Source organism: Austrofundulus limnaeus, unplaced genomic scaffold (genome assembly GCF_001266775.1).
Source record: "Austrofundulus limnaeus strain Quisiro unplaced genomic scaffold, Austrofundulus_limnaeus-1.0 Scaffold263, whole genome shotgun sequence".
NCBI lineage: Eukaryota > Metazoa > Chordata > Actinopteri > Cyprinodontiformes > Rivulidae > Austrofundulus > Austrofundulus limnaeus.
The window spans coordinates 460,476-482,068 of record NW_013952665.1 but is presented as its reverse complement, the minus strand read 5'-3'; the positions used below and the strand labels follow the sequence as shown (position 1 = coordinate 482,068).

The 21,593-nt window shown below is 37.5% G+C and overlaps 1 protein-coding gene across 3 annotated transcripts in view; it reads left to right on the top strand.

Moving 5' to 3' along the window:
- fbxw7 (F-box and WD repeat domain containing 7) overlaps nucleotides 1-21,593 on the top strand; it is a 73,506-nt gene that overhangs the window by 30,446 nt on the left and 21,467 nt on the right. For 2 of the 3 annotated variants that reach the window (XM_014020682.1, XM_014020681.1), the window contains exons 2-3: nucleotides 18,080-18,162; nucleotides 19,260-19,401. In XM_014020682.1, coding sequence (XP_013876136.1) covers nucleotides 18,080-18,162; nucleotides 19,260-19,401 — 225 coding nt within the window. Of the gene's footprint in view, nucleotides 1-13,493; nucleotides 13,894-18,079; nucleotides 18,163-19,259; nucleotides 19,402-21,593 lie in introns of those variants that run through there. The other variant, XM_014020683.1, reaches the window with a different exon arrangement.

The window sequence follows — 21,593 nt, the reverse complement described above, 5'->3', positions numbered from 1 at the left end:
TATATATATATATATATATATATACACACATATAACTTTTAAAAGAGAAAATTGCACAGCAGCAGAAGAGTTTCTTCAGCCTCTGTGCGTTTCCCCCATCCCCCCTCTTATTTTTTCCCTTTTCTCTTGGATTGTCTTTGCAGATTTTTCTTTTCATTTGGTTGTTGTTGGTTTGGGGTGCCCATCTAATGGAGGCTTATTTGTTTCCTGAATGTCTAATCTGCCAAGTTCATGCCTTTGGCTACCCACTGAGAAGGGGTTCCTTGTTCTGTGTTCTGCCTGGCAATCCCAGTGACTGCTGCTGTCCCCAGCCTCTTGTGCACATTAACATACAGCTGTCCCACAGGATGTAGTGAGACAGACACCCAGGAGCTTCAGAGGGAAGCTGGGCACTCCCTCTTCTCTTCCAGATTCAACTCACAGGCAGAAGCTGCAGCAGATGGACTGTGGAGATTAAACCACCAGGCTCATGGCTGCTTTTGTGTGCTGCCTTTTGTAAAATAAAAGGTCATCTATAGGGGTCAAGGATGTATTGGTGTGGAGAGCACTGCCTCCTATCCCCAAACTGTTCTGGTAAAGGGTTTGCTAATGGTAGCTTATTTTGGCCAGTAATGTTGAGTTATAATGAAAGCATTTGAGGAAATTCTGGATTAAACATTTTATTTCTTGTAGTGGTATTTTGTAGTTGCATTTTTGTCATGTTCACATTAAAAACAAACCACCTAGAACCTACTACTTTAATACTTGTTGCCATGAACAATATTGAGGGTTTTGTTGCTTTTTGACTTATTTTAACATACTATAAAAGTAAAATATTGTTTGTGACCTGTCCATAAACAGTATCGAACTGAGAGGAAAATGACTTGATGTGCCTTTTATCATAAACACACAGGTAAAAGGTTCTGAATGCCTGATGGAAAATACTGCATTTCATCACTTTTAAATTCCATTAAATATACATTTTAGTCACTGAAAAATTAAATCATCTCTGTCAGCGCCCACTCAAGTGTCTCTTTTTCTGATCCAGAGTTCAAGTCGTGTGTGGAATCAAATGTTTGGATAAGCAGTTCAGGAAGCTGTTCTGGTTGAGTTACTTTCCTTTCCTGTGTGGCGTTGACCTCCAAGCTTTATGCCACTGGTTTAGAAATGCAGGCCAACTTCTCCTCAAAAAGTCAGTTCTGTCTCTTGGCAAAAAACTTAAAATATGCTCATGCGATGTGTAGTGTAATAGTACAACACTGTACACACACAGAGCAACGTCTATTTTTGGAAAACTGTTCCAGCCTTACTTCTGATTTAACTTAGGCTCATAATTGACAGGCCTGTTGGCTGCGTTGACTCTTTCTTGAGCAAAGAAGTGACAGCATGTCATGTCAAATAGTTTCATCTGATAAAAGAAAAGGCAACCATCCTACATGAAGGGTTGAAACATTGTTTGGTAGAATAGAAGCTGTCTTGTAAGGAACAAATGCTCTGATTTTGGCACAAAACTATATTTTTGTGATCGTTGAGTCAGCTGTTGTGAATTCATTTCGATAACCTGTGTAAAGCTAATATGACTGGAATGTCACTGGGCTGTGACTGTTAGCTACTAGTTTGCAGGAGACAAAGCGGGTCGAGGCAGGTAAGATGTGGACAGAGTTGAGCAATATGCATGGCCCAAAATACAATTTTGCAAGTTGTCAACACACAACTTGTCTCTAACATTTGCAGCCTGGTGAGGTATTTTACTTTGCATTGTAATCTCATTGTCGATGGAACAATTTATTTGATGGTTCGGATATTTTGAAGTAGGTCCTTGGGTAAAGGTTATAAACATTTAACACGTGACCTACAATATAGACCTATTCAGTTGACCTTGGTTTGAAGAAATAGTTCAATTTTGACAGGCTTAATCTGACTCTTGGAACTAGACAAAAGTAGATTGCTACTGTCATAAAACTAGTTCAACCTCAAAAATTTATAAAAATTTATTTGCACTTCATTCAGTCAGTATTTTAAAAACTTTCAGATAATCATAAACACACGACCCTGAAAGGAATAAGCGTGTACAGAAAATGGATGGATGGATAAATGTTGTATTATATGGTGTTATATATGGCATTTTAAGGTTATTTACAAGTGCCAGTAGTGGCAGCAGCTAGTTGGAGCACATTTTGCCTGGGGTACAGTCTTGGCCTTGCTCAGATTAGTTGTTAGCTTGTCAGTCAGGTCAAAGTTTAGCACTGTTTTTTTTCTAAATAGAGTGTCCAAACTTAAGTTCTACAACTATCTACAACAGAAAGTGAACTATCCCATTAAGCCAATAATTTAAACTTTCATTTTTACTGGTTGATTTCAGGAGTATTTGTTTAGTTTAGATGGTAAGGCAATTTTCCCTTTTCTGCTGCCATCTGTTGCTTCTGTGTCTCTACAGATGCTCAGTACCTTAACCCACAGTGTTGACATTTCATCAAGATAACGGGCACATTTTGGGAACAATGTGAGGCAGTTGATGGGGTCCTCAACTGGTACCGGTACCAGCTACGGCTGCAGCTGGACCCTCTACCCTCTGTCTGCGTCTTTTTAGATATTCCCATAATGTGAAGAGAAATGCATTTCTTTTTCTACATCTCCAGACATCATATAACATCACCAAAGCTAGTTGATAGGACAGAATAATTACAACTTTCCAGATGGCAGCAACACATTCCTGATAACTTTTCTCCATCGTCCCGAAATGTGTATCCCTGCGAGTTTGCGACTTCTACTTCGTGCTTACTATAGCCATGCATAATGTCAACGCCGGATGTAGTTACTTTGTGTAGCCTGATTGATTTGGTGGTTCAGTAATTTAAATCCCAAGATAAAAACATTAATAGGGTCTGTAGTTTTTCAGGTAAAATTTTGTTTAGTTCCTTGATGGAACAACTACACAAGTATTTTCAGCACCTCAGAACTATAGACATCAAATGATAGTCAGTTTGCACACACTATAAGAATTACATCAATCGGGCACCTTTTGGAATACTAATTTCAACTCGTACACAGGAATAGCATTTTAATGCCTGATGTACGAGTGTGTGACTCTGTTGAATTTTCCTCTTGTGGGAAATATGTTTGTATTTATTATGCATCATTTGAAACGGTAAACATGAATAAACAAAAAAGGAAACAAACATCTTAGCCTCTAGAGGTTTTTCCAGATGATCCATTGTGCTGCACTCTCTCTATCCATTGTCAATGAGATGGGAAGTAGGAGAGATGCGTTGTTTGTGTAGTTGTGCTGTGTAGGAGGACTCCAGGAGGATGTCAGAAGCTGTATGAGTTGGAGGCAGAGAGGCGGAAAAGACTGCAGCAGAGAATAAATTGAATCGGTGAGACTTAACTTCAGCTTCCTGTGCCTTTCTGTTACACATTTTTTTGACTATTAAGTTCTTATGGACGCTTTTTATACTCTGTTCATATCCTGTCATTTAAGCAGGGTTCTTCATGAATGCTCGTAATGTTTTCATAGTAATGCAGCTCCTTAGAGGCTTTAACTGGCTGGCTTTCCCATCTAGACACGTTTCACTTTCACGAGGAAAACATTTGCACTAAAGCCTAAAACCACATGTACATTCTTGCTCATCTCTGTGGATAAATACAGCAAATGTTCCAATTATCGATAGTACTGCCACAGTATAAAGTGTTGCTGTCAGTAAGGGGTGGGTGTGATCGAGCAAGCTTTTAGGTCATCCCTGGGTCAGCACATTTTTGCCCTTCCCGAAATTAAACCTTTTCGACCCTTGACCTTTGTCATTCTATGTAGCCTCTTTAATCTTGGCAGACATCTTTTTGTATCACCACTGTGTCATTCATCCACCCAGCAATGTTTTTGACAAGTAATATCACTTCTCTCTGCTGCCTTCTATGTATTATAGCATGTCTATTTTCTTTATAACAGGCTATTATTTGTTTTGTCATAATGTAAAATGAAAATATTTTTTTTAATTTGATTTCATCATCATCCTATAGCGAAAAAGGTCAGTCATTAAACTCAGGTGTCTACCAGTGCAGCAGCTTGAAATTTGACTATTTTTTTTTGAAGTATTTTTATTCTGCTTCAACTAAAGCTCTGTAATACTTACAATACTGTTATGCATTCAAGCACAAAGCAGATTCTTTTTATTTTTTTGTCTCAGGTTGTTTTGCTAATTAATGGCTCTTCATTCTTTTGGTTCAGTGTGCTCTCACTAATAAATAAGCTATTTCTAAATTGCAGTACATCCTTTAGAGTATTAAATAAACTAATTCATGCTTCACACTGTCTGCATCTTCTTGTGTTGAAGAAATAGGGGAGGCTTTTAATTCCTGATATTTGCCACATATTTAAAATTATGAGGATATTGAACCAAATTCTGTTAAATTAAGTATCCTTTAAAGTTTCATGTAAATATATCGGTGACAAATAATTTTAATGTATTATTGCTTGTCATTTTGGTAATTACTCAACCTGTTTCACTACTCCTGTAAAAAAAACTAGTTTCAGAGTATTTTTTAATCCATTGACCAGACAGAATTTCTTGTTATGGCATCACCCACTTCTCCCTCTTTAAATTATACACAGTCACAATATTTACATGTTTGTTACTTGAAATGTGTGATTTGCTTAACCTTTTTAAAAACAGATTTTTTGACTAAACAGTAGGTTATCATTGGGATTCATTACTTTTATTTAAGCTGCACAAACTTGAATAAAGTCTATTTTTCCCACTTTGCAGTCTACATCTGACTTGCATTGCTCTACTGTTGCACCACTCATTCTGAGCAACAAATGTCCAAATATGAAAAAGCATGAACTTTCATCTGCTGCCTCTATGATCTTTTTATTTTTATTTTTTTGTTTGCTTTTAAATATATATGTAGTCGTTATTGGAGTCGCTTTTTGTGCCATCGGACACGGCACTTGATAGCACTCAACTTGGATACTAAAAAGGTTGTTGCTATCAGAGGCTCTGCTGGTGGTCCATCAGAGATAAGAATAATCCCAGACAGACACTTTAGACAAGAGACCTGCCTTTCACAGCACAGTCCATGTACAGATCTAAACAAGATCAAATTTGCCCTTCACTTTCAGGAAATTGCATCATGTATCAACATGAGAATCACGTCTTTCACCTCAATCAGTTGCTTTTCTAGCTGTTATTTTTTGGCCACTTGTCTGTTTAACTTTGTTGTACAAAATAAGATTGACAGAACGTATGCTGTTTTTATTTTTTGTATAATCAACAGACCTTGAAAATATTCCACCTGCGAACCCCCACAGAGATGACTTTATCAGTCAGTCTCACCTGCCAAGAGTTAGATTTTTTAGAAAAAACTAAAGCAGCAGCTGAAGTACTCATTCGTAAAGACCAAATTGCTTTCCAAGCCTTCCCATAATCTTTGACCTGTCTTTCTGTTTCTTGAACTTCATCACTCACAAGTTAAGTATCACACCATTTATCTTACCAGAGCAAAGGCTACTGCCCTGTTCAGAGAGTCACCGAGAGACTTATTACAGTTTGTTTCATGATGATGGGCTTGTTTTTGTGAGAAATCAACCCAAACATTAGTAAGGTGATGATTCTACTGCATAGTGCACTGATAATTTGAGAAGTATCATTAATTTATAGAGTTATTTAGAGCAGTAAAAATCTTACATACTCTATGTAATAAAATAAAATGCATCTGTTGCTAATAACAGCATGCTAACATTCTAAAAATGCTTTAGCCTCCATTAAACGTGGCTCCCTCATGCTGGTCACCACTAGAAACAAGTCCACTGGTAATAATAAATATTTTGTTATTCTCATATGCTATTCTAATCTTCATTAGCCTTAACTGAATATAATAAACAAAGTTTAGAATATTTATTGTTATTTTTTATTGACTTTATATAGTTTTAACAATATTTTATCTTTCATTGTTGCAATAATTAACCATGGGCACTTGCTATTTTATATTTAATAATGGATACTGTTAGTTTGCTAATTTGAAGACCAGTTCATTGTGACTCCTTTGGACCAATGGGACTAGTTGCTGATGTGCAAGTTGTTCCATTTGTAATGAAGATTAGATACAACTCAATTTGGAATGTCAGATCAGAAAGAAGAAATTCCTATAGAAATTCCTTATCCCAAGGACAAAGTTTACAATATGAAGGCTCCTGGGTTTCAAAACAAGTAGTGTGTCCTTAGTTACTGAACAGAGAATTTATTATCCAGTTAAATTAGCAATTACCATCTTTTAAAACTGTAACAAAAAGAATGAAACTTTGTTCATAATATTCTCTGAGATTTGATTCAGTCAAATGAACAACAAATGGCAGTTTAATGTCTTTTCAAAATCCCCCTTTTAAACTTTCAATTTATGATTTTGTTAGACAGCTGTGGTTGTATAGTTCAGATGAGAACAGCATTGGGATTAAGTTTCTGTAGTGTCTTCTTGTAAAAGCAAGCAACCATTGTACTCATGTCACACAGTCCTCACATCATTCCATCACCTATAAAGCACATTTTGGGATCTATCAAAGACAATGAACGAATGAATAAATAAATAAATAAATAAATAAATAAATAAATAAATAAATAAATAAATAAATAAATAAATAAACCTTGCAGGGATCAATTGTCTTGCTCCATCTCAACTTGGATATGGTGTAATTCTGTATGATTAAAGAGGTTTATTCATCTCTGTGTAAATATTGTTGGCTCCAGCCAGATTTCACCTGGCTCTTCACACAATTTTCCTAAACCATCTTTCATGTCTGAATGAGATCTGACAGCTAAGGCACCATCCAAATTCGAAAACTAATAGGCCTATCAAAGAAGAAGGATTAGAAGTGAGAAAAAACTGTAATACCCCTACACCAACCGTCTCCTATACCAGGTCCCTGTACAGCAATTAAACGGAGTATATGCGTTACCTCCCTTTGAGGTTTTAATCACTTAGTGTGTTAAAAAATATTCAACCAAAAGCTTTATCTGGTCTTTCTCCACAAGAGCAGAAACTGTTTTATAATTTCACACTCTGGACTAAATAATAATCATTTTGCCCAATTTAAAATATGAAATGTTTTTTTTGCTGTATTTACCTTCAACGTTCAGACAGCACATGCACATTGTGGAAGAGATGTTTGCTTTTTTTTGTGCACGATAAAGCATTTTTCATTTCTCCTTTTTTACTACAAACCTTCAAGGACAAAAAAGTATCAGTGCACAAACTGTAGTCTTCTGCAGCAAAGTAGTAATTTTTTGCTTGGCTTTGGTCAGACCTTTCAATTGAGTAGGTGGTTCATTTCAGAGATTGCACTTGCTGAATCAAGGCTGTCTTAAAATGCCGTCCAACTTTGCCTCTGTTGCAGAGCGAACAGAGAGTGAACAGGAAAAAAAAGGTGCACTATTCTCTTTGAAGCCTTTTTCTAACAAGTTTTCAGCAAGCTACTTGTGCTGAGCTGGTACATGCTTTTGGCTCTCTGATGTTGTCATCACAGTTTCAATATGTTGCTTGTGACTGGTCAACGTAATGACTGAGAAGATCATTTAGGAGCAAACGGACTCAAACTGACTCATTGATTTCCTGCACTTCATTACTTCTACTGCTACAAAATGAGCATGTTGAGAAACCAACGAGGCAGTGTCCTTCTTAATCCCCATTTCCCCCACCCTGGCAGGACTACAAGGACATTGAGATGATTTTCTTGTGTCCTTGTAGCCCTGTGAGGAATTTTATCTATTTTTTTTTTCTGATTCTGAATGTAGATGTTTGAAGAGTGACTTGAGTCAGAAATGTTATTTTATTTTAAGTGTGGAGACAACTGCAATGAAGCCTAAAGCAATAGTCTTGTATGAATATTACGTACAACTATTGTAAATTTACTGCCTTTTTGTTGCAGGAAAGTGTATAAAATCTCTACCAGAATTTTTATTTTAGAACAGCAGACAATGGCCCAAATCCAACAATTTTCTGTACTTGGTTTGTTCTGTTCAGTGTTGCATAAAAGCTGGAGCCTATCCTAGCAGCCCTCTAACCAAAATATAATAATTGACAAAGAAAATTATGTGCGCAAAAGAAATTCTTCAGTCATGCTCTCAGCCATGTCTGACAACCCACAAAAATACTTATTTTTTCTGTAGATACAATCCTGTTTCTTCCGACTTTGATATAGTTTAGTTATTTTTTTATGAAGGCTGTTGCTTTTGAGCTGAAGGTGAGAAGACACCAGCAAATGGCTGCATGTGGGTGTGAGGACTTCAAAATCGTACAAAGCACAGCTCAAACTGCTGTCCTTTTTGTTCTCTCTTTGTTTAGATGTCCTTCCTGCACTAACTTTGAACATTTCCCAGCAAAATATGGATTTATACATAATATCTACCAGTGTGCCACCTTCCCACAATGTTTTGTTGAAGGCTTTAGTTAAACATTAGAAAAAAAAACCCTGTAGTAATGTGTAGCTTAGGTTTGATTTTTGTGATTAGCACTTATTTTTTTCCTGCAAAGACAATAATATGTGTTCCACCTGCTATGCAGGTTCATTTTTCTAGAGCTGCTGAAATATTAATGATGTATAAATTAGGGATGCACGATAACTCAATTTAAGAACCGATAACCGATAACATGTCAGGAGATAAGACTAGTCAAAAATGGGTAAGATCATAACATAAATAAACAACATCAAAACAAAGTGACACTGTAAATTATACTATTTGAAATAAACTCTTAGCAAACAAACATTTCTTAAAATATATTAAACAAATCAATTTCTCAAATGGCCATCTTTTTAAATAAGGCACATTAATTATAAAAAAGACATTTAACACTGATCTCAGATTTAAACAAAAGAGAAAAAGTCATTCCCCAAGTTCAAAACAGATAATGCACTAACACAAGTAGTAGTGCATTTCTGCACCTGAGTAGGCAGAAAGCGACAAGATCAAACGTAATCACTAGATGAAACAAGCAAAGCAGATAATAGTCAGGCCTGATTGCAACAGTTTAAGCATTGATACTCGCATGCTAACGTACATCCATATTTACTACAGTAATCACAGTGTGTTGAATTGTTTGCACTGGAGTCTGATGCTGTTTAGATTTAAGGGTTTGTAGGCATCTAAAAATGTAGGATTCAATATAGGATTTATATACAATAAAATAAGATCTGAGCAAAAATCTGAATTGAGCATTATGACCTGCAGTGTGAACTTAGCCTTAGTTTTCTTTCACAAGATAAACTGATTGTATAATCAGACTGCAGTGTGGTGCTTTTGTTATGTGATTGATGAAACCTTCACTGTCACTGCATAAAGAAAATCCCCTTTAGTTTCTGTTCAGTGATATATAACATTTGGCCTTGTTTTTTTCCTCTAAAACTCTAGTAATGCTAGGGTAACAATTGTTACTAACTCCATCATTCTCCATTGTGTTCAAGCTGTGATTAATTTTTTCTGCATTTTCTTTGTGAAGGCCACTTCCTTTAAGAACTATTTCAATGTGTTTTTTATGTTTGCTCACAAATCCAGTTTCTAACAAACTGCCAATGATTGAAATTATCAACCTGTACTCCATATTTTTATTTTTTTTTATTTTTGGATACACCCCATTGAAACCTGTTTTATCACACTAGATTTTTCTTTTAACCTCTCGTCTTCAAACTTGAACGTCTGTCGCGTGGGCAGACTGAGGGATATGTAAATTTACCTTCATTCAGATAATGCCATTATCTGTTTCTGAATGCCACAATTCAAGGTTTTCTTACACACTGAGCTTCCTCCTCACGCATTGCATCTGTCCTGCCTAAAACAGGAATTCCACTTCAGCATTTCAGAAATATCCATTCAGAGCAGACACCCCTAATTCTCTTTTATTACAAAGAGAATAAACAGACAAAGATTCAGATTCTTCTTATGATGCTTCACTGCCCAACAAACATTTGGCTTCAAGTACACAATCTCACATTAAATATTTGTTCAAAGAAACACTTTTTTTCTTTAACACATATATTCTCTCTGTAACATCTGTGAAATCCCTGCAGTCACATCTCTCCTGTCCTGGTTAGACAGCTGCTTGACAGTCACTCAACATGAATTACTGAGCCAAATTTTATAAACAGTAAGGGATTGTATTCAACTTTTAGTTTGTACGTTTGTTTGATAAGTTGTTTGGTCTGAATAGTGTCATTTGTATTTTTTTCAGAGTCCATTTTGACTTAAAGGTTGGAAAAGTTAGTGTCCTAAAACCTGAAATCTAAAGAATATTCACATTCTAGAAATGACAATGACTTTTCATTTCTTTGTTACTGATTATCTGTTATTGTCAGTCATTCTTGATTGATATAAAAGGGCTTTTTGGCATTCAAAATAATTTGTTCTTTTGTATTTTCTGGGTTCAACTAGAAATGCTTGAAGACAATTTGCATATTTTTATTAGAAGGGATTTTTTTTTGGCACATTGTGTTTAAAACCTGTCAATAATTTGGACTGATTTTAGATTTACTTCGACTAAATTGTCCTCATTGCATCCCCGTGTTGGGAATTTTCAAAGATGCTCAACTTTGACCATATCTGAGCCATAATCCTGAAACCATGTCATTGATATTGTCTTTTTGGATACAATCAAATGGGACAAACATCCCCCACAAGCTATCCCCCTGTTCTGGTATAATGAGTTTTTATTTATTATTTTTTTAATCTTCTGCCGTGCAAATACTGCAGCAAAAAAAAAAAAAAGAAATAGTCTGATTGTAATATTAAGTGAACATATCTATTAAATAAACATGAGAAATCTTTTATTTTCAAATACCACAGCTGCTTTATACAACTTTACATCTTAACGCATGATTTATTTTTTGGTAGGCAGGGAGGTTGGTATTGGGGGATGTTCAATTCTTTACCAACTGGCAGAAAAAGAGTGACAAAGGAGGCCACAGCCTATTCAAAGACCACAGCGCGACCTCTCTAGCATGCCAAACATTCCAATGTGTTGTGTAAAGGTTGCACCGGCACGGAGCATCAAGAGGGCTTCTCTCATGAGAGCCACCTTTAACTCACACACACACACACAATCAAAGCTCCAGCCTCTCTCTCTGAAGTAACATCCACTGATTCTCTGTGTGTGTGTGTTATTGTGGTGAGAAAATGACTAAAAATGCAGAAGTTTAACCAAACACATTGTGCCCACTCAAGAAGATTGTGATGATTTTTTTCTCCCTTTAACTCATTTATTTTGTATCTAAGTTTAGACTTTTTCACAAATGAAGCAAAACTCTTTCAAACATGTAGATTTTTACCAATTTTCTTCTAAACATTCCCACCATGTCAGGGCACAGTGATTAAAGGTGTGGTAGGAGTGTCTGAAAGCAGATCTCAATGCTTCATCGCCTCTGAATGCAGCCCTTTCTTAGGCCCTTTATTTTGCCCTTTGTTTCAGTGCTTAAGTGCAGATGTCTTGTGAGGTCAGTAGAAGCAAATATTTATTGTCATTTGAAGCTAATGGTGTGGTCTACAGCGGGAGGTTTTTTTTGTCATTTCCTCTCTGAAACAGCAGCGAGTTTTCAATGAAATGATTACTAAATTTTGTTTGCTTGCTTTTAATTTCCCCAAACTGATTAGATGGCAGACATGTTGCTCTTGTGTGACTAAAAACCGTCACCATCAGTGTTTTGCTTGATAATCTTCTTGAGAGGACACTTGAGGCTTGCGACAGTGTGCATTCACTTAGAGTAGGAGTTGGTTTATTTTTAAAGTGAAGCTGCCATCTTGAGGTACTGAATTTTACTCACTGTAGTAAAATATGCAAAGCTACCAGCACTACAGAGTGTTCCTGGAAGGGCAGGTGCAGTCAGTCATGCAAATGTAAATATTGGCCTTTTTAGATGGGCAGGTGCAAAAGGCGTGAATCGATTCACATGTTTTTGGTCACGTGATCTAAGTCAGTCAATATCAGTCAGATTTACCAATAGTTTAGAGCTGTTTTTAAAGGGGTTTTATAGACTCAGATGGAGAAATAGTTTAATTTAGAAACATCTGAGGCTAATGTTCATGGTAATGAATATTTATTATCAAATAAACTGGTTTGGATTTGCCTATCTGCAATTCAGAAATGCACTCTGGTAGATTAAATCATATGTAAGAGTGAATGCCAAGGTAGGAACAAAGGGAGCCAAGGTGGGGACCAAAACAATGTGCACGGCCATGAATGTAGTTTTGCCAGTTGTGCGGGTGCAAAAAGGCTGTGATTTCTGTGTTCAGTATGACTGCAGTAGAATATTCATGTACTTAAAGTTTTCCCACAATTTTCATTTTTTTTTTTACCAACTAGTCTTACATCAGTCACAGCTTGGTGCTATACTGTGGTTATTTGAATTTGCAAATAATGGGAGCAGCAGCTCTAGCTGTAGCACATCCACTACAATCTTAGGCATGTTTGAGAAAAATATATCTTTTTTTTTTGCTAAAATAACCGTGATGTAAAAATGAACATAATGTAAAAATTATTAAAATGCATTTGTTTAAACCAATACAATATTATTGAGATTGATCTTATAAGACATCATTAGATTGTGGTCTTTGCCTGAACTATTCAAAAAGCTATCTGCACCAGGTAAGGTATTAATTGTTCATAAATTTTCCGCAAAGTCTCACTGAAATCGTTTGCAATCCAACCCTCTTAAAAAACTTTTAAGTAATCCATTATTGTCGTCGTCATAATTATTTTTCAAGATGGAATTTCTAAGAATTTGTTTTCAGTAGAGTTTGATTTATAGATTATAGATTTGCCTCACATGATGGTTAGGAAATATTCTTTAGGGTTTTAAACATATTCAGAGCAATACAACTTTTGTGTATTTTTTTGCTTTTAATTGATATTTAATTTAAATAATAGAAGAATAATTAATATATTATTATGTCGGTCCTAATATTTTATGAAAACAAGCAATCCTACTTTTTTTGTGAAACCTGCATTGTGAAAAGTAAAGACCACAAGATGAAAAGTGTGGCATGGTAACAGATTGTATTCCCCTCTGGCATTACTTTATTTGATTTTTATTTTATTTTTTTTATTTTTGCAAGCATCCTGTTAATCTGAGGCAGTGATTTTTTAGGAAAATGGTTCATTCTGCATGGAAAGAGGCACTTGATGATGATTTCTAGTTTGGCAACAAGTGTTTGGTCTACCTTCGATGCGGAAGACACGACAAATGCGTACCCCACCCTATCCTCTGTGTGCGCCGTTACGCAGATGATGCTCCGCGCACCGTGTGCTGCTGCTGCTGCTGAATGCAGGACTGCACCATTCCTGCCGCCTCCACCGGGGAGGCTGTAATCTGATCCTGTGTGGAGAAGCCGTCGTGCAGGCTGTGAAGAGGAAGAGAGGGCACTGCTTTGCGCTCTGACGCTCTCCTCCTCCTCCTTTTCCTCCTCCTCCTCCTCCTCCCTTTCTGCCTGAGTGTCACCCTCTTCCTCTCTCATCTGTTCACTCCCTGCTCGCTGAGGCTGCTCGGTGGCGCACGAGCCTCCGGGATCATTGTGTGTCGAATTTTGACCCCCTTCCCCCCACACCTTTTTGAAGTCGACGCAAAACGGAGAAGCGTTTTTTTTCCTCTTTTATTTTTTTCTTCTCTCTTCGAGCGCTCTTTACCGTGGGATTCTACCGCATGCACACCAGTCCAGTGACGTTCCCGAGCATGTCCACATCAGAGACGGATTTACCTGAGAGTACGCTGCCCTCACACTGTCAGAGCCATCTCCCATCCCCGCATCATCAGTATTATTCTCATTACTCGGACTTCACCGCTTGTCACTGAGAAACAGAATAAATAGGAGCGGGGGGCGGGCAACACACCGGATTACAAGGATGGGGTTCTACGGCACTTTAAAGATGATTTTCTACAAAGTGAGTAGGATTTCTGCTTTCATTCTATCTGCCTGTGTCACCTCCAGCACACCAACTCCTGTTTTTGATATTGTTATATTTCTTGGTGTCATGACTGAGTGCTGGACTCGCTCGGTCGCCCACATTCTGTTTGACGCGCCTCTCGCGGCAGATTGTGCGGCCACTGCGGAGGATGAACAGCAGTGTAGCAGACCCCCGGAGACTCCTCTTTTTAATTGCCTGGACCTTAATGTTATATCAGAGCACCGTTAAATGTTTTGACAAGGCGATGCCATTTGCCTTCTGTTCTTTTCTTGTAACTTCAGGTGTGTAAATAAAAGCCTCTGTTGTGATTTAGGACCTTTTTTTCCTTGTAAAATGCTCTTTGGTTTGTCCCTTGGCGTTTTTTGCAGTGTTAAAAGCAAATATGTTTATGTTTCTATTGAATTTTCTGTTGGTGAAAAGCCATTCTCTGCTGCACCTGTACATCAGCCGTGGTCCTCCCTTTTCTTATTTTCCTCTAACATTTTCAGTTCTTTCAGACTCAAACTCTTAAAATAGCTGCACACAAACAGCCCCCTTTCTCCCTCATTCTCTCTTTTCTGCATTCCAGCTTGCAGGGTTTTCATAATTAGACATTATGCAGCACCGGTTCTCTCGCACAGACCAAAGTGACTGCTTTGAGATGCACACATGTGATCAGTCCACCTCAGCCTGTTGGTGTAGCCTATTCCCTGACATTGTGCTCTCGCCTCAGGCTCAAAACACAGATAATGGGTCACTGTGTCAGACCGCGTGAGGTAGGATCTCAAGGATGGTTACAGGAATCTTTGGCACCCTTATAATGATGGTCCCTTGTTTGGAAATCAAGAGTGCAGACAAATGTCATTCCAGCTGTAAGTCGGTATCAAAATATCCTCAATCATGGTCATTGTACCATCTGATTAAAAAATGTTCAATGTAGAAGGAGATTTTTTTCACAGAACGCTGCTAATTAACCTCAAATTGTAATTCTGACCCGGTTCATTGAAATAATATGTATTCCTAACCCATTTACTTTAATACTCTTTGGTGTTATTCTTAAAATGTAGTGATTACAAAAACAGCAAAAAGATAAAAAATCCCAAGCAACAACTGCTGAAGTGTTTTTTAAAACATTCACAGCTTGACAGTTCTTAATAAAACATTTCAAAGGTTGCAAAGGTTTTGCATCTCATTAGAAAATTGCTTAAAGCTATATATTTTTAAAATGACTGATAGTAAGATGTGTTGAAATGAATCAACACAATCTGTAAAAATGATTGCTGTCTGTAAAATATTGTTAACCTTCTTCTTCATATCCATCTGGCATGCTTTTGGCCACATACAGAGAAGGGAAGCCCCGGGGAAAGAAGGGTCGACTCATTTGTAGTGATTTATAAACTGATTACCCTTTGCCTGGCTGAAACACAAAAAGAAACTGCTTACATCTTCTTCTTCTTTCTCATGTCAACATTTAGTTTGAGGTTTTCTCACACACAAACACACTCACAGTAAAAAAAGGCACCCAATACTCCCCCTCTTTCTTTCTCTTGTCTCTCACTCAGGAACACACACAAAACACAAGCACACACCCCTCTGCATGCATGCACACACCCAGGCTCTCCCTGGCTACTGAACTGCCATAGCAGTGAGATCACCGCTTTGAGAACAAGGCAATTTGGGTTTAAGCAATGGGCCTTAACTTCTGTAAATATCACATAACTCCTTCTAATTAGACAATCTTCAAATGTAGCCAGGTCCAGCCTTAAAAGGATCGTTCAGATCTTTTGAAGTGGGGTTCTGTGGAAAGGTTTTGAATGAGTACTGTTATAGGTAGCTCTTTGAACAGCCTCATCTTGAAGAAAGAGTTTAATTCTGACCAAATTAACAGGCTAACGGCTAATCCAATCAAAGCCAGCGCTAACATGGATTGTTAAATTAAAACAACTCCAATCTCAAAAATATTTACAGTAGTTCATTCAGACACCTGTTTCATTTGTACATTGGTGCATTACAAAGTTATTCTGGCAGAATCACAACTTTCTCGCTGGTAGTGCTACAACTAGGTACCATTATTCACATTTGCAAATAACCTAAAAAATCCATGTAAAAGCCCCAACATGAACTGGCAAAAACAAACAAACAAAAAAAACTAATAATAATAATTTGTTATTTTAAGATGACATAAGTCTTCTTTGGTTTTGGCCCAGGCCAGATTAAACTCAGAATGATGGTTGACGATGTTCAAATATACCGTAGATCTACATATTGATTGTCCATAACCTTTCTCCACTACCTCTCTTCAAAAAACCCAACGTTTGCTTTTTAATAATTTGTATGAAATTCATTTTTTTCTTCATCCATCTGCCTGTTGTAGTTTCTACAGATTCTGCTTGAATTCAATTAGGTGTTTATTCTCTCTTTTGAACCTTTCAGAACCACCAACCACGAGTAAAATGACAAAGAAATGATCACAAATTCTAGGTTAGATCACAGTTTAATATTCAGGTGCCGTTTCACTTTCGTGGCATGTAAATGGTAAATGGTACATATCCCTGTAGAAGCCCAAGTTTTGGTTGTCAGATGTTGAGAAATTGGTCATTAATCCTCTAAATATTAAGGCAGAAATCTGTTATTGATTGCTAGAGTACAGATGCCTTTTGAATTTTTTTTTTTTTTTTAGGTTCTCAAGGGAAAAAACAACTAGATTTTTTTGCACCACAACTTGCTGTTCTCAGCATTCACGTGTGCCCATTGAGCTGAAACCACAGAGGACAAACACACTCAGACACGCACTCACTAAATTACAGTGATAAACAAAAAAAAAAGCTCACATCTTGAGGTAGACATGTAATCATGCCACTGTAGAGCCAGACAGTATGGAGTCAAATGTCCACTGCTGGTTCCCTGCACAGCGAACAATACTACAATAATAAACCTGCATCAAAAGAGCATTGTGTGCCTCAAAGGGGGAAAACAAGCTAAATTTGGCTTCTGTATTCTATAAGCCAGTATCTAATTATCCTGCACACTGGCAGAAATACACAATTTTCTTGTGCAGGTTGTGGAAAGCAGAAAGCAGACTGGACTGTAACAGCAAAAAAAAAGTTTCCAAATACTTTACCCAATAAATTGCCTTGCCATATTATTCTGTGCAAAAAATGTCACGCACACCAATGAGAGGCTCAGCCTTAGGTGAGTTGTAAAGAGAATATTTACCAGATTTAATTAATTCAACAACAAGACCATATTGTCACGCTGTATATCTCATTTTGGCCAGGCACAATAAAAAAACAAAAAAACAAATCAATGTTTTAGTTGTTAAGCCAGCTCGTTGAGTCATCCCGGCCCAGCGAGGAGACGGTGATCACTAGCATGTGTGTTGAGAAGTCCTGCCAGAGAGAGTGGCAGGCATGGGATGAAGAAAATGAGTTCGCCCGGCCTCTAACACAGACTCTTTTGTTTGCGCAGTAGGGTAGGTGGTAACAGGGAACTGAGTGGCGCAGGTGATGAAGAGTAACGAAGAACGGACTGGTTTATGTTTGTTTGCTATGAATCACAGTGGCACAGAGTGCACCTCGAACCCTCCTGCAAGACTTGCCATATTTTGTGGTGATTGTGTGTGAACATGCCGTACCCTTGGAATTTGGGTGTGAATGTGTTTGCTTCTGGATATTATTGTGTGTCTGGTTGCCCCGGGATAACTGTTCCTGTGGTTATCTTGTTCAAGATGGAACACAAACAAAGTACAGCAGTACTGTAAAACGATTATCTACTTTGCGTGCTCTTATCTCACGATATTGAACTGTTTAAATTTTTTTTAATTACCTTTGGGTCATATCGTCATACTTTGTTATATAACACACTGATAACAATCTTGCTAGTGGATTTTTTTTGTATATAGAAGCTCCTAACATGTGCATCTTGTTTTTGAATATGCTAAATGTTAGACTTAATGTGAACAAAATATGTAAAGTGCAACACTAATTTTACGCCTCTGCCTTTGTCCTTAAAAGCTTCCCTGATCCTTGTTCTGCTTAAATTTGTTTTTCAACCACTGGCAACTTAATAGTAAATTAAATTTGTCTCCAGATAAAAGGGAAAGGCAAGGTTTTATGGATTTTGTTCTAAAAGACTTCTGTATTTTTGTTGCATTCTAATATTTATCCGTTTTGTCCTCCCTCAGATGAAGAGAAAGTTGGACCATGGCCCCGAGGTCCGATCTTTCCCTTCAGGAAAAAAGCCCTGCAAAGGTTCAGAGTACTCGAGGTACAGAAAGACATCCTGCTTTTCACTTTTACTCAATATCCTCTGATTGTAGCCTTTCACTTTTGTTTCCCATCTGCCACACATGCTAAAAAACGAGCCTGCCATTGAAATAAATTAAAACGATCAAGTGGCGCGAACAACAATGCCGCGTGTGTCCTCAAACAGAAGGATGCTTCATGTCCCACTGTATCTGCAGCATCCAGCCAGCAGTCCCAGATGTTTCTCTTCCACTGAATATTTAATGTGTGTGTGTTCACATGCAGCTACATTAAAATTCAAACCGAACACAGCCACTTAAGTGTAAACGTTGCCACGTAACTGGCCCCTTCTCAGCTTCCTCTCCCATTAAAAATGAATCAATAATGAAATCGACCCCCAGCTCCCCATTTTGCCGTCAGCAGGCAAAGCCCAAAACAGTGAGAGGACTCGCAGAATAAGTTCTCCAGCTGCCCTAACATTTTGAAAGTAACGAGTGCCTTTTGAAGGCCTGTTTCACAGAAATCAGTGCGATGGCAATCTGAAGTTTTATTCAATAATCTACATTTGCTACTTAAACAGAACATACCCGTAAAAATGATTGTTGGTTAAATAATTTTTTATTACATTTATGTTTTACTATAACAGTCTTAAGGAATTATCGATTCAATATTTTTGCGTTCTGTATAGTTTTTTGTTTTGTTTTAGCCTTTATCATGTAAAAGTAATTGTTGGTGTTTTATGGTTTTCTTTTAGTTACTTTGCATAAATACATTGATTTTACCCATCAATATATTTTTAATCTTTTTGTAGACTCAGAAGAAAAGTAATTAGTTTTTTACACAGTAAAATGTTCATTTTAATTTGCCAGAAAACAAACTCAGTCAAACCACTGACAAAAAAGTGCTTGTCTCAAACTGCATATTGAAATGTTTAGTTAAATGATTTCATTCAATGTAAATTGTGTTAAAATATTAACAGAAGTGGTGGTAAAGCAACCTGAGAAACTGTCACGTTTCTTTTTTTATTATTTTACTGGTTAAAATGTGCCTCAAACAAGCCTTATACTGTATCAGTGTAGATTTCTCTAAATGTTGTGCTTTTTACCTGTAAATTTGCAGCCCAACAGGAATTGTCCCGTGTCCAGCCACACCCACCACATTTGGCCACATCAGAACAGCCAATGGTCAGGGGCAACAGAGGCGACGAATCACCTCCATCCAGCCACCCACAGGTCTTCAGGAATGGCTCCGAACATTTCAGGTTAGCGGTCCAGAGTTAATGGTCTATTTTAAATTTTTTTTTTTTTTTTTTGAGTGATGCTGAGCTCTCGAGTTTCAGCTCATCAAGAAGCTGCTGTCTGTCCAATCACTGTTCATTTAGTCTCCGAGCGAATTGATTCCTTTTTTAAATTTTTGGGTTCACCAGATTAACATGGGCACTGACTGTAGCATATTTGATTCGTTGAACTAAGTATCTCACAAGTTCTGATCAGAACCACAACTTTTATTAAAGGCTGTCCTCTGGGATCATTAAATATAGACAAACTATTCCTGCGTGGATATATGTAGTGAGAAAATTTAGCATAATTGATTTTTTTTAATACATTCTAATTTTCATTTGAGTTGCCATGAATTTCATTACCTAAGAGAGGTTAAATCTATTGTATTTAGATGACTGACTGAACCTGTGACACCTCAGTGTTTATTTTACATTTATTAGTCACAAGGCCTGACCAGCTGCAGTCTTTGTTCTTACTTCCTAGGCAGCTGAATCTCAAGCTTTCATTCTCTGCGGGTGTGCTACTGTATTTATACCAAAGCTGCCTTTGAATTTTAGTAACAGAATTGTTGGGACTTAATTTCATCTTTGAGAATTAAAGGGGACATATTCATAATCCACTTTTTTAGCTGTTAAATATGTTTTGTTGTGCACTTGGAGTCTCTAGGAGTGCAGAAAATTTGAATTTAGTCTCCCCCAGTGTTGCACAGATAGCTTTATATTCTTTTTGGGTCTTGTTTTTAACCTGTTCAGTCTAAAAAAAGTCTAACTCTGTGAATCCTGCTCATTATAATCTGAGTCTAGACTGCTAAGGATGAAGCACAGCCCCTCCTTTTTAATTTCTGTTAAAGCAGCTCTGTTCAGAGCGGTCGATTTTAGTAGGTAAGAGTTATTTACTGCGCCCTCCCACCTCACTTTGATATTCTATGGGGTGTGCCTTCTAAGGGGTGGACTACATTAGATAAAGGTCAAGCAGAGACAAAGGTAGGTGGGAGGGCTGGAAAAAAATCTACTCTGATCTGGGTTTGTGATGTAAGAAACCTGAATAACTCACTAAATTAGATAATTATGATTATACATTGCACAAAAATGTGATTGTTTAATTTAAATACCTGCTCTCAATAAAGAGGAAAGGTTAGTTTTGTTAATAGTGTGCCTTCTTTAATGTGTTCCCAAAGTTAAAGAAAATAAAGAAAATCCTAATGGAAATAGTAAAATCATAAAATAAAACTATTTATTTTTCAGTTTTATATGGTGATAAATGGATGAATAAACGTAAAAGTTGCATCCAGCGATCTGCAAAAAAAAAAAAAAAAAGGTGAAGCTTTGCTCGACTGCGCAACAAACAAAAAGCTGAAAGCTTTACGAGGCAAAAAGTTCTCGTCTCAGATTAATAACGGTGAACCCGAGGTGTTGCAGATTCTGTTTGAACTTTTGAAATGGCTAGCAGAAAGTTGATGCAACAGGTATGTGTTATGCTAACCCCTTGTTAGGAAGGAGGTTTCTGAACCTCCTCATTACCTCCAGAACCAGCACCTCTGGCTACACCTTTTAGCTGCCAAATTACAGGTGGTGTGCCAGATTTTCCGTCCTCCATCCTGGCCTGTAATCAGTGTTAGTTCAGCGTACCTCAGAGCAAAACAACTACAGCTGGTTGGTTCAGTAAAGAGTTCAGAGCAACTATTCAGCAGCGACTGTCTAACAACTAAATGTCAGAGCTGAAGAAATTGTCCCTCAGAGTTCCACTAAAGGCCGGTTTCTGATATTCTACTTTTCCCCACTTGATGTGTTGGCTGAAATACACAGACGCCTGGCGCAACTCTGCTGCTGTGTATAGTCTCACTGAAAGCCACACTTGAGCAAGACGGGAGGTTTCTGAGTCGCTACAGTCAAAGAAGGTGGCGAACTGGAACAATCCTGTAACACCACCGTCCTGTTTTTCCATTCTCTTTTACACGTTTACCGTTTGGGTGTGGCAGTGCGGAGGAGTGAGCGAGCAGTGGGTATGCTGCTGGCGGAAACATTTCCGCCAGAGTACTGGATTGACACTTTATCATTCTCAGAGTTTGTAAAACTAAATTGCAGAGTAAATACAGAAAGGAAAAACTGCAGACGCTGCAGGGAGCTTTCGCTGCTGTGTAATTCAAATTGTCCTCATGATTGTGTACTGATAA